Source organism: Temnothorax curvispinosus, unplaced genomic scaffold (genome assembly GCF_003070985.1).
Source record: "Temnothorax curvispinosus isolate PA1 unplaced genomic scaffold, ASM307098v1 QBEX01006881.1, whole genome shotgun sequence".
Taxonomy (NCBI): domain Eukaryota; kingdom Metazoa; phylum Arthropoda; class Insecta; order Hymenoptera; family Formicidae; genus Temnothorax; species Temnothorax curvispinosus.
This window is the reverse complement of record NW_020216661.1, coordinates 1-12969: the sequence shown is the minus strand read 5'-3', so window position 1 is coordinate 12969 and position 12969 is coordinate 1. Positions and strand designations below refer to the sequence as shown.

Genomic DNA, 12969 nt, shown 5'->3' with positions numbered 1-12969 from the left:
TCGTCGTCGTCGTCGTCGTCGTCGTCGTCGTCGTCGTCGTCGTCGTCGTCATCACCACCATTACCATATCGTCATTTCATGATAGGATGTATGTACACGACGCGGATGGTCGTCAAGAAAAAGCAAGAGGAAAAAATGTTACGTTACGAATTGTCAGCATGTTGATCGCGTACTACTTTTGTGCGCTCGAAATAAATGCATGCAAACATATATAACAATAGAAAGTTGAAATTGAATATCTTACATATCTTATATTTAAAAATTGACACGAGTTATAACGATTTGATATTCTCGTTAATCGTCATCCCGTTAATCGCGTTTGCACTGCTGCACGCGGGTCTCACATGCAATATCGCGCAGTTCTTTTGAAACAAAGTGCAAACAAATTACGGATGATAAAATCTTTATTTGACTACGTGCTTATAGCAATCTGTCAAGACACAAGTATATATCAATACACGCTTAAAACGTATATACTTATAAACTGTACGTGTAAAATACACATCATCATTATGATATAATAATCGTATGGTATATAAATATTTTTTTATATTTACGATGATATTTACCGAATTAACGCTACCGAATTAATTAACGTTAAGGTATATAGATCAAGTTTGGTCATTTTGCGGTAGATGGAACCACGATCATTTGTCAACCTTGCACACACGGAATCATCGAATCGAATCGAACATATATTCACGCTGCAACAAATTGTCAACTATCAATTTCTTGTAATAACAATATACAGTAAGATGTAGCAACACATACACACATGTCTGCCTATTTTTTGGACTTTTCTACGTTCTGGGAGTTGAGTTTGCCTCAGACTTTCAATCGAAACTTTGATTAATTGGCAATTTGTTATATGATAGCGATTCTATTCGTAACCATTTAACCTTTAGTTTCAAGTATAGTTTTTTAATCGATCCTATATATATTTTTGTGATAAAAAATCAACTAATATCGATTGTATTTAAGGGGGGAACCTGGTTTATAAGGCTAAAAAAAGATTTTTATGAATTTTTTTTATTGACAATAATGCAGTTGAGGTTTCTAAATTTTTTACAATTTTTAACTGCTTATTATTTGAAGAGGTAAAAAAAAATTTTTATATTGTAAAATAATTGCAAAATGGCGCCGTGGTGTATCGCGCTCTATAATCAGAACGCCTCGCTAACAATCTGCGGGAAAGATAGAGAAAAAACTGATTGATCAATCGACTTGATTCAAAGTGCGTTAGCTGAAGAATGAACAACCATTCTATGTGAACCAAGAACATTATTGGTAAAAACATTAATTGAAATATATAATTGTTATTGCATAAAAACGGAGGATACTTTATTTACTTAAATTAATTTTGCTCTACCGGTCTTAATCTATTTGTCGTCGGACAAATCTGAGCTTGGAAAACTTTTAACAGTTGCAAAATAAACGTTTTGCTGAACGTGTGTGGCCATTTAAAGAACATTTATACGTGTTCCGTTTTGAAGAACTTTTTTAACTGGTGCGCACATTAATAATGCAATTATATAGAGTGAGACAAGTATATTTTGTTTCACTAAAACTTATTGCACGAGTGTGAACCAGTTCAGGAATTTTTTGGAAAAAGAGTAGACGTCATAGATGGTATGCATAAAGCTTCTAGAACATTCTCGCACGCATGTCTCAAAGACGTCATAAACACGTTCAAAAGACGTGAAAAGTAGGAATTTTAAATGTCTTTATCATAAAAACAAAACGTTTCTATAATAGTTTTTAAACGTTATTTTATCGGAAAAGAAACGTTCCATCGAACGTTTTTCGAATGGACATTTTTACGCATGAGAAACGTTTCTAGAAATCGGTTATAAAACATTTCTGAAACGTGTATGTGTGTGCTACCTGGGTATACTTTCGATAAGGATAAATAATAAAATTACTTAAAATCGTTGGAAGAATTCATAAATGGGGGAAAAGAAATCGGGGAGCAAAAAATCGGAACGTCTCTCGATACACTCGCGCTCGCGCACAGAAAAAAAAGAAAGTGTCAAATAAAAACTTTAATGTTCAAATTAACGCGTTCATTAATTGTTTCGTATACATGCAACAATTAATCTATATAATCTTATAAGAATTTCAACTTTTTGTTTTATTTTGTTTTCTTGGTTGAAATATATAAAATAATTTCATTCAAGCAAATTTTCTTCGTTTAACACAATATAATCTTATTTCAAGATTTTCACGTTAAAACTAAAGATATTTTCAAATCAAGAATATTCTCTTTTTCTATGCGCATATACATTGTAAACACACCACATATATGTATATCGTACGTCGTGGTCACAATCCTCTTGTCATAATTATAATCTGCAATATAACACGTAGGATACGGGGTATACGCGTTATAATCCTTGGAGCTATTACGAAAATCGAGATGGAACGCATTCGCGTGATTGGCTTTGCAGAAGGACAGATTAGAAAGGATAAATTGACGCAACGTACATATTAAACGTAATGTCCGCGCGTCTGTGCGCGTTCTCTCTCTCTCTCTCTCTCTCTCTAAATGAAATATGCCTACTTCCGTTGCTTACTATACATTTTCAAATCATATATCTGTAAAATTATATTTATTTATCTATAGGATGATAATATGGCTGTAATGTAAGACAAATATGCTTAAACTCATATAATATTATAATATTATAATATGTAATAGATATTGTCAAGACTTTTACTGTTACGTAACATCGATAAAACATTTGCGCATAGTTTAACGTACGCGTATCATATCAAAGCCAAAACGCTAAATAATCTTTAAATATTGGCAGCAACTTTGTATTACAACTTTGCAGGCGCTACCGCGTCGGCGGAAAAAAGAAAAGAAAAAAAAGAACACGAGACATTTAGTGACAGACAACAGAGGATCGTGACGAAAGAAGCTGTCGAGATTACGGAACAACTTAATCGAACAAGATCAAAGTTATGATCGATGTTAATGGTAAGCATGAAAAACAGAACGTCGAATATTTTATTGTTATATATCGCACGAATAATTTTTTGCGCAAGATACACACACACACACACACACATATATGTAGATCATTGGCATAATTTCTTTACTATTGCAAATAATTGATATATTTTATAAATAACTTACAGTTTATTTCCTTCTTAGGGGTTAACGATAAGGAAAAGTCGGATGTTTTATGGCAGAAAATTCATACTGATCAAAATGAACATCTGGTATAGTCCGCTCTCCATCTCTTTTCTAATTTTCCTGGACGCGTTAAATCTAGAATATTACAATAATTATGCGTATCTCTCTGTTATTTGCAACATCGAATCTCTGTAACTTACGTGCTTACACGTACAATTACAATACATAAATACGGTTTTTTAGCGTATTTACGGATTCGAGAAAAGTTCGCTGAGGACCACCCTGACATACGTCACGTACATATTGTCTATCGGATTGGTTCGGCTATTGTTTCATTGGTATCCTCGGCTACATCTGTACGCGACTCACCGAAAATGTGCTTTAAATTGCGCGACGAAAATACTTGCGATAGTAAGTTTTTCTTTTCTTTTCTTACTGTTATTCTAGGCTGTTACTGATGTTGCATTATGCATTTTATAATAATTAGTTATCACCATTATCAGTTGCAACCATATCGTATTTGGAAATATGAATTATGTATAATAAGGTATTATATGTGTGTAATAATAACATATATATAAATGTAGGATGATTATCAAGGATACGAGTCATACTTTGTACGAAATGTTCGGGAAATTTCTACTAAAAATATAAGGTAAGCGAATGTATATACATACATCAATTAATATACCAAAAGAGTAATGTAAGGCCAAAATGACGAATTTGAGAGACTGATCTTTAAAACTAGCTGCTCTCATGTTTTACTTTTAGCGCGAAAAGCTTGTTGGCCACCGGTTTGGGTATCGTTGACCAAAATATCTTAGAGAAAATTAAGGACAAAAAGCTAAAAATTAATTTAGAGAACGGCACGCGTCGCGAGGTTTGCGAATACAAGGCTTTCTGGTGCAAAAAGAAATGTTACATCTGGGACACTACGAAAAATATATTTTCAAGGCTCGTAGAGCTCGACAATGGTACAATGTGTTCCGATCTCCACCTCTCGCGGCGTAGCGGCTTGTCTAAGGAAGAACAGTTACTTAGGTGACATTTCCAAATATACTCGTAACTCTTATATACGATGAGCCGCTAGAGAAGTGGAGTTTTCTTTCAATTAAGAAACGTTTTGTCTTTGTCACAGGCGCATCGTTTATGGAAATAACAATATTGTTGTTCCGCTTCAGAGTATCGGCGTATTGCTACTGCTCGAAGTTTTAAATCCGTTCTATATTTTTCAAGTATTTACCTTGTCCGTATGGTTCGCGGAGGGGTATCTGTATTATACTATCGCTATAGTATTAATGTCACTGTTTGGCATAACGAGCTCTATAGTGCAAACGCGTAAGGTTCGTAGAAAAAGGAATAAAACTTTTGTCTCTCCCGTCCGGATAAAACCGATTTTATATATTGTGGAGTATTTTTAGAACCAAATAAATCTACGCGGTACCGTTGCATCGTCAGAAAGTGTACGTGTACTTCGCGACACTGGTATTTTCGAGAATATCTCCTGTGTGGAGTTGGTACCCGGTGATGTTATAGAATTACCGAAACGTCAAGCGACTCTCGTATGCGACGCGGTTCTATTAACTGGGCAGTGTATATTAAACGAATCCATGTTAACGGGTAAATATGTATCTCTCAAATATCTATGTATATCTATATCTATATTCTTTTCCAATAAAGGCTCTCTCTCTCTCTCTCTCTTTCTATACACTATATCTTTCACATATAATCTGTTGAAATTTGCTCGCTTTACCAATTTTAGGTGAGTCTGTACCGGTGATAAAAACATCTTTACCATTACACCATACATTGTACGACGCCAAAGAGTATACGTATCACACGTTGTACAGCGGTACTACTATAATACAAACCAAGTATATACGAAACGCACTTGTACACCTTTACTCTTGTATATAATAGATACAATTACAATTAAGGTATGGATAATTTATGGATAATATTTGCAGGTATCACGGTGATCAACCGGTTCTCGCGAGGGTCATCAGAACTGGTTTTCTGACCAACAGAGGTGCTCTGATTGCCGCTATACTATATCCACCTCCAGCAGATTTCAAATTTGATAAAGATTCATATAAATTTATTGGCATTTTGGCATTTATCGCAACTTGTGGCTTTATATATACCGTAATAACTAAGGTAATTTCTAAGATTTTCAAACACAGATGCTTGCGTATAATATATTTGTACGTTAATTGTATGTATATTATTTATCTGTTTGATTAAATCGTTTTTATACAAAGCTAAAAGACATCATGCAACATTCTGCTGTAATAATATAATAATAAATAACAACAACAACAACAACAACAACAACAACAATAACAATAATACAATAAATAATTTAGGTCTCAAGAGGAATTTTAGCTAGCGATATAGCGATAAAAGCATTAGATATCATTACAATAGTTATACCGCCGGCATTACCAGCCGCCATGACCGTAGGAAAGCTGTACGCTCAAATGAGATTGAAACGTGCACAAATCTACTGTATTAATAACAGGGTCATCAATGTTTCCGGCAGCATAAATTGCGTCTGTTTCGATAAGGTGAGATGAGAGAAGGTAACAGAGGGATTAATGTAACAAAAAGAAAGAGAGAGAGAGAGAGAGAGAGAGAGAGAGAGAGAGAGAGAGAGAGAATTAAAAAGGAAATTATGTCGCAGCCACGTGCTCGCGGGACAGGCGAGCAATTCGATAACACGTTAACGATGACAAACGCTTTCTTTCATCTTTATCATTTTGACATCATATCCACAGACGGGGACATTGACCGAGGATGGATTGGACATGTGGGGCGCTGTAGCATGTACGAACGGTGTCCTCGCCGAGGCTGAGACGGATATATCCAAACTTAAAGATCATCCTCTTTTCGAAGGGATGTTAGTTTGCCACAGTTTAACGCTTATCGATGGAGAACTTTGCGGTGATCCTTTGGACGCAAAGGTAAAAGATATATACATTTTACAATTTCACTACTTTTATCACTGCGACCGCTTTGCCTTTCGACATTTCGATGTACATACGTGCGACGACACGCTTTACAGACATCGATCATCGAGTTACATCACGTTACAGATGTTTGAAAGTACCAAGTGGTTATTGAAAGATTCGGATTGCATACACGTAAATAAACTAGACTCGATAGCACCGATTGTCGTGAGCAGGCCACCGGAGAGCACGAACTTGACGAAAAATATGAACGAAATCACGGAGATTGGTATAATACAGCAGTATCAGTTCTCGAGTTCCTTACAACGAATGTCCGTGATCGTACATGCATCAGGATCGGATTATTTCAAAGCTTACACAAAAGGCTCTCCCGAGATGATAATCAATCTAAGCAAAGCGGAAACCGTACCGAAGGACATTTCGCTCACTTTGGAGCGATTCACGAGACAGGGATTTCGTGTGATAGCGATGGGCCGCAGAGCTACAGTTTTTAAAAGTAGCGCAGAGGTAATATCTTCTATATATTCGTGCAAATTTTTTTTTTCCAAATGTGCAAATGCGCGACAGTCGCAGAGTGCAAGATTTAAATATATCTCAACGATGTGATATATCTCCCAAAGAGTACATACATATACGCATATAATATATTATATGTATTTATATTCGTAGATATCGAAATTGTCTCGAGAAACGGTTGAACGGGACTTGGAATTCTTGGGGCTGGTCATTCTGGAAAATCGATTGAAGCGACCGACGGCACCAGTGATTACAGAATTAAGGGAAGCCAATATACACGTGATGATGATTACAGGTTTGATCGAATAATGCAAACCACGCTTACGAATCTCTCTACCGCGATGCTGTGCACCCACAATGGATACCGTGTATTATAATGGATTCGACCTTTGATTTTTAGGAGATAATATTCAGACTGCGATAAGCGTCGCGAGAGAATGCGGAATACTTTCGATCGAAGAACACATCGTAGACGTGAGCGTAGCCTCCAACGAGGAAAAGGATCGTCCAGAGATTATTTTCAACATTCAGTCTCCATCTCCAAGATTGGTAAACTTGAAAATTCTCTCGCATTGAGAATTTTGGATAGAATAGCTGTTCGCGTGGCGAATCTCGTCCACGTACACAAGTGAACAACGTTCAATTCCTGCAATTTTTTTCCAGAGCTCGCAAGCTCAAGATCACTTGGTGTCACCGACGATCAAAGATGTAGAAAGCGGTATAGCCAATTGTAATTACAGATTTGCTTTAACGGGCCAAACCTGGCAGGTGATGCGAGAATATTATCCCGATCTTGTAGATCGCGTTTGCATACGTAGCGCGATATTCGCCCGAATGAGCAGCGATCAGAAGCAACAATTGGTTGTGGAGCTAATGCAACTGGGTTATTACGTAGGTACGTACACGCACGCGTATATCTCTCGGCAGCGCCGCGGTGAAGGAATATTTTTGTAATAAATCCATATTTTTGTAATAAATGTTCCAAGCGAACGATATACGTAAGCTATAGTGATGTTGTGAAAACTATATTTTGCGTATCGATGCTTATAGCCATGTGCGGAGACGGTGCTAATGATTGCGGAGCGTTAAGGGCCGCGCATGTCGGTATATCGCTCTCCAAAGAAGAATCTAGGTGAGAAACATTTGTACTCGCAATATATTACGCAACGCAATATATTACTCCTCAATTTTAATCGAATTTTGGTTTGCATTAATTAAATTATATCTTTGCAGCGTGGCCAGTCCCTTCACCTCGAGAATACCCGATATAAGCTGCGTCCCAAAAGTAATACGGGAAGGACGCGCCGCTTTAGTTACGTCGTTTGGAATTTTTAAATTTATGGTCGCGTATTCTCTTACCGAATTTCTGTCCGCCATAATATTGTATTCCATAGACTCGAATTTGACGGATCTACAATTTTTGTTTATCGATATCTTTTTAATCATCAACTTTGCCTTCTTCTTCGGGAAGACTCGTGCGTGTAAGGACAAGTTATCCAAGACCACGCCGATGACGAGTCTGCTAAGCTTCACTCCGCTCTTATCTCTAACGATACACATGCTCGTAATGATTGTTTTTCAAGCGACAGCGTATCACGCCGTTCGACAATTTTCATGGTTCACCCCGTTCGTTCCCACCAGCGATACCCTGCAGTACACATGTTACGAAAACTATTCGGTCTACTGTGTCTCCATGTTTCAATACATCACGATGGCGATTATATTTTCACGCGGAAAACCTTACAGACGCGCGATTTATACGAACGGCGCATTCATGTCCTCCATACTTGTATTGACGGCCGTATGCACATATATTACGGTTTATCCCGCGAATTGGGTGGTGAACGCGCTGCAATTGATCCTACCACCCGTCTACGACTGGAGGCTCGCTATCTTAGCGCTCGCTCTAGCCAACTTTATCATTTGTTTCGTAATAGAGAGTTTCGTAATAGAGCGTGTCATTGAAGATATCTTGAGGAGAAAATTATACAAGCCGGAAAAATCCAAGAAACGATATCTAAAGATGGAATACGAATTGAAGAATTGCGAAAGTTGGCTGAAATTCAACAAACAACTGCCATTATTACCTAGCCCTAGGCTGCGAAAGGGAGATGATTCGCGAAATGTCGCGTGTATTACACGTAACAGCCATTGTCGATATCCGATAGGTGATCAAACGACGAATGATTTTAGCAACTCGAGCAAGTTACCGATCAACGAACGGACCAATAGGGAAAATGGATTCGAAAATTTTGGCTTTGCCAACGACCAAGTATAGCGATAGTGAAAAAAATGTATACCGAATTAGTATTCCTTAAAAAATAAGCCAGTCCTAGAAAGATGGCTGAGTGCGGGAAAGTAATATTTGTAGTATGTGTGTGTATACGAGATTTGTGTAGATATAGAAGATGAAAGAGAGGAGAGCGGGGAAAGAGAGAAAGCAGCAGTATTTATGTAAATACAATTTAACTGTACGTTAACGTTACATCATTTTATCACAGTCAAACGCAATTTTTATCACTCGTTACAGACAACACACGTATGTCGTAAATCGGGAGATGTAACGTTCCGCGAAAAAAAGGATAATTCTCTTTAAGACATATATATGTATCTCTCTCTCTCTCTCGATTGAGACACTATGTTCACTGGGATGTTTGACAATATGCGCGAGAGAATTGACGACAATGACGACTATGTATCACATATATATATATATATATAGGACTTTCTCAGCATGGCAGTGTACAGCACTGTATGGTGTGTGTCAGATTGATACATTTGGTTCTCGGGAAAAAGACTTGTAGTCAAAGACTTTTATGTATCTCTGTCCCTGAGAAAAATTTGATTCGCGCGATAGAATCGCCAAGTTAATCCATTGGGCTAAGTTAACATTCGAAACTTTTTTTCTTTTCATTCGCGCTTGTCTCGTTATCGCAGCACGATACATTCAAATCGTATTACGTCGTACGATATGTTAATAAAAATTTATCAAGACTCGCGCTCAACATAGACAAACCGATCGTACAACATTCAACATGCGACAACGTCGTTATTTAATAATAAATTTGTTAATCTAGAAAATAAAATAGATTATAAATCATGTGTCTCGATCGTTTATTATCATCCTGTGAACCTACAATGTCGATCTTTTTAGCATTTTCTGAAAAGAATAAAGCGAATTAATACACGATGAAAGTTACAGCACATGTAATATATACACCCATGATTCATCCTTGTTTATGTTCATTCTCACCGATAATAGACTTGCGTTTAGCCATCAATTCTTTCCGGATATATTCCTTAAAACGTAAAACTATTTGACCGATCATTCGAATTACGACGTCATCTATGCTTGATCTCAGGAGTAAATTCGGTAAGATCGTAACAAAGTTTTCAAACGCCTTCTCTCTGTCAAATGAAACAAGTATAAAAAACGTCATATGCTCTACAGGAACTAACGTATTTACCATATTATTCTATTTAAAACGATTACCTGTGTAACTCGATTAACGTGCTTTCCAACATAACGTCACCGATAATCAGATACAAGTGTGATTGCACGTCTTTCTTCGGTAAACGAGTAGATGCTTCAATAATCAATCGTAAAGTATGACTTAAACTAATACAGTTGGTATACCAAACTGGACCAGCTCGCAAAAATAAAGTTCTTAAAAGTTTAATCAGTCGCGAGAACGATGCGGACGATGCGGACGAGTCGCACCACGTTTCAATAGCACCTGTGAAAGAGAAAGAGGTCATTGTGTTTTGTGAAAAAAGGCACGAGATACGTGAGGCAATATTACGTTACCATTTAAATATTTCACAACTGATACGCAATAGGTTTTGGTAGACTTGGGAAATTGTTCCTTCTTGTTAAACAGAGATGTAAACCATGCGTGAATTTGACAAAGTCCCAAGTTCTGTTCCAAACATCCGTCCATACAATCCCCTTGAGAGAAATTCTCTTGATGTTTTCTGGATTCATGAACAAATGGCTTTACTTTACCATATGGAAAACTCGAAAGAAAATTCTTCATATATGCATCGTGAAATGTATCTTTAAACCAATGCCTCGTACGCGCGACGTCATAATCGTTGCAATCCAACGTATCAATGTATTCCACAATCGATTGTACAATCACGACGATACTCGTCAATAATGCAGCTGCCTCACTCGAAATCGTACGTTCTGTGTAACTCGACACTTTTTCATCCGGGCATACTTCAAGCCAAATATCAGACATCAGTGGCATCAATAAATCTACATATTTCATGACGTCTTCTACAGGTAGAGTTTCTTTCACGCTACTACTACCTATCAAGCTCACATCTTTGTCAAGATTACGTTCACAAACTCGAGTCACGTTATCGCTATAAACGGGAATATATCTGGTATATCTCGTCGCTCTCGCGATCGGAAGCACGTTCGACCGCGCATCAATACAAAGCTTTCTATAGCTTACTATAGAGACAAACATATTAGCTAAACGTTCCAAAACTTTAATTCTCCATTTTACATCCGTGCTCTTGGAATTTAGCGTCGTCGTTAATCGTGCCCCAGGTCTAACTTGCTTGTGTACGCTACATATCATACCCAAAAAATTGGGTAATATTTTATGGCTGTCTCTCGCCACAACACTATCGCAATTCTTTACGAGAACATCCAAGAAAAGTAGAGAATCTTCCTTCACACGTGGATCAATATGTGTCATGGCACAGCTTAAATACGATATTACAATTTCACGCAAGGGTGTCACGTGTCGCGTCAAAATACGGCCAAGAATAAAATCAAGCGCATGAAAGGAACTTGTTCGTACATTTCTCTCTTTATCAAGAGATAAAGCCGCAATACCACGTAACAAAGAATTCACGTGCGAATGTAGAGTTTTTGGAGAATCCCGCGACAAGATGTCTTTCAATTGTCTCAACGCATCTTCTCTCACAGTCGAATTGTGATGCCGGAAACGCGTTAATAAATCCTGGAAAAAAAAAATTTTATATATATATATATATATATATATATATATATATCCACTACATTACCATTCGCAAATTATCATTCACGTAACTCGTAGAAATTAAATGTAAATTGATTTACGTACATCGATATTCAATTTGCGAGAACTGAGAATTTCCGTTTCACTCCGTTGCTTTAATTGTTCACGTATCAGTATCTTCTTTACTTTAAACGACGTATCCGTAATATTCAAGCCTTTTGGTAACGACGTGACGGATCTCTTAGTTTTCAATTTTATTTTCGACTTTTCTGATTTCAGGCGTTTCGAACGTTTATGACCTTTACTCATATTTCTGATATATATGTATCGTATTACGGACAAAATAATATCGCATATAGGTTGTTAAATTTCCTTTCGGAGTGGATGCTTCCAACTCTAAAAAGCTATATGGCACACGTATATTTAGATTTTGTGTAACAAAATTATAATAACACAACGTGAGGTTATTTGACTCGCACTCGAAAAGTAGCATACAACCATAGATATAGTTATAGACAGAGAGAAACCTGAGAGCGGCCAACCGGGCCAACCTAGAGATCCACAAGAGGTTTGTTCGCGTTGCATACTCCAATAAACACCAAGAGCACATGGATCACGGATAAAAGGTGGCGATTGGAGCAGATGAGTTTTTGGAGTGCGTTGGAGTGATTAGGAGCATGGTGGGGCATGCGACGCGAACAAAACTAAGGATTGAGATTGGACACCATTTATGTCCATTTCTATCAACGCAGGTTAATTTTGATCTTGGTTTAACTTAGGCTGAGTTTCCACTGAGCGCGTCACGCGTCGCGTCGTCACAAGTTAACCAATCAAAACATCCCATTTCATTACATTCTTGTGACGGGATCGAAATGGGATGTTTTGATTGGTTCAACTCGGACGACGCGACGCGTGACGCGCTCAGTGGGAACGCAGCCTTAGGCTCAGTGGAAACTCAGCCTTATGCTGCGTTCCAACTATACGCGTCGCGCGTCGCGTCACGACGCCGCGTCATGAGTTATCCAATCAAAACACTTCATTTTATGACGTCATTTCCGACAAGATCTGGCGCCGATTTGTTATTCTGCAGGCCCGCGAGAGTTAGATTTAATTTAAGTTTTAAGGTGCCTTTTCATGCTGACGCTCGACGCTCATTTTCAGCGGCAAGAAGGTCGCATGACCACAATTGACGCCGGTGTCAATTGAAATTCATGAAAAGGAAAACAGCGTCAAAATTTCGGCGTCTTCGCGCTGCTTTGGCTTTAACGCTTGAAGTTGAAAAAATCCAACTTCTCTTTCTTGACGCTGGCATCATAGTGATGTCACGTGACGTCGCTCAACGCTGTTT

At 37.7% G+C, this 12969-nt stretch overlaps 2 protein-coding genes across 5 annotated transcripts in view; one reads left to right on the top strand and one right to left on the bottom strand.

The window, feature by feature from the left end:
* Window positions 1–8966, top strand: part of LOC112456490 (probable cation-transporting ATPase 13A3) — a 14588-nt gene extending 5622 nt beyond the window's left edge. For 3 of the 4 annotated variants that reach the window (XM_025019082.1, XM_025019083.1, XM_025019081.1), the window contains exons 2-18: window positions 2835–2980; window positions 3158–3225; window positions 3383–3550; window positions 3727–3794; window positions 3911–4180; window positions 4278–4482; window positions 4561–4759; window positions 4902–5013; window positions 5107–5296; window positions 5506–5706; window positions 5917–6102; window positions 6235–6615; window positions 6778–6919; window positions 7025–7173; window positions 7288–7519; window positions 7675–7756; window positions 7858–8966. In XM_025019082.1, coding sequence (XP_024874850.1) covers window positions 2965–2980; window positions 3158–3225; window positions 3383–3550; window positions 3727–3794; window positions 3911–4180; window positions 4278–4482; window positions 4561–4759; window positions 4902–5013; window positions 5107–5296; window positions 5506–5706; window positions 5917–6102; window positions 6235–6615; window positions 6778–6919; window positions 7025–7173; window positions 7288–7519; window positions 7675–7756; window positions 7858–8902 — 3714 coding nt within the window. In that variant the 5' untranslated portion in view covers window positions 2835–2964 and the 3' untranslated portion in view covers window positions 8903–8966. Of the gene's footprint in view, window positions 1–2214; window positions 2494–2834; window positions 2981–3157; window positions 3226–3382; window positions 3551–3726; window positions 3795–3910; window positions 4181–4277; window positions 4483–4560; window positions 4760–4901; window positions 5014–5106; window positions 5297–5505; window positions 5707–5916; window positions 6103–6234; window positions 6616–6777; window positions 6920–7024; window positions 7174–7287; window positions 7520–7674; window positions 7757–7857 lie in introns of those variants that run through there. The other variant, XM_025019084.1, reaches the window with a different exon arrangement.
* A 680-nt stretch (window positions 8967–9646) lies between these two features.
* Window positions 9647–12266, bottom strand: LOC112456492 (testis-expressed protein 10 homolog). Its single transcript, XM_025019085.1, has 5 exons — window positions 11727–12266; window positions 10433–11603; window positions 10118–10361; window positions 9878–10032; window positions 9647–9784 (listed from the first exon to the last, which is right to left on the bottom strand). The coding sequence occupies exons 1-5, from the start codon at window positions 11928–11930 to the stop codon at window positions 9693–9695; spliced, it is 1866 nt and encodes a 621-aa protein (XP_024874853.1). The 5' UTR covers window positions 11931–12266; the 3' UTR covers window positions 9647–9692.
* Window positions 12267–12969: the final 703 nt, after the last annotated feature.

Coding starts and splice junctions, on each gene's coding strand:
- LOC112456492 (XM_025019085.1), bottom strand. CDS start 11,930: ATGAGTAAAGGTCATAAACGTTCGAAACGCCTGAAATCAGAAAAGTCG. Junction 11,604..11,726: donor CTCGCAAATTGAATATCGAT/GTACGTAAATCA, acceptor TTTTTTTTCCAG/GATTTATTAACGCGTTTCCG. Junction 9,785..9,877: donor TAAACGCAAGTCTATTATCG/GTGAGAATGAAC, acceptor TATTCTTTTCAG/AAAATGCTAAAAAGATCGAC.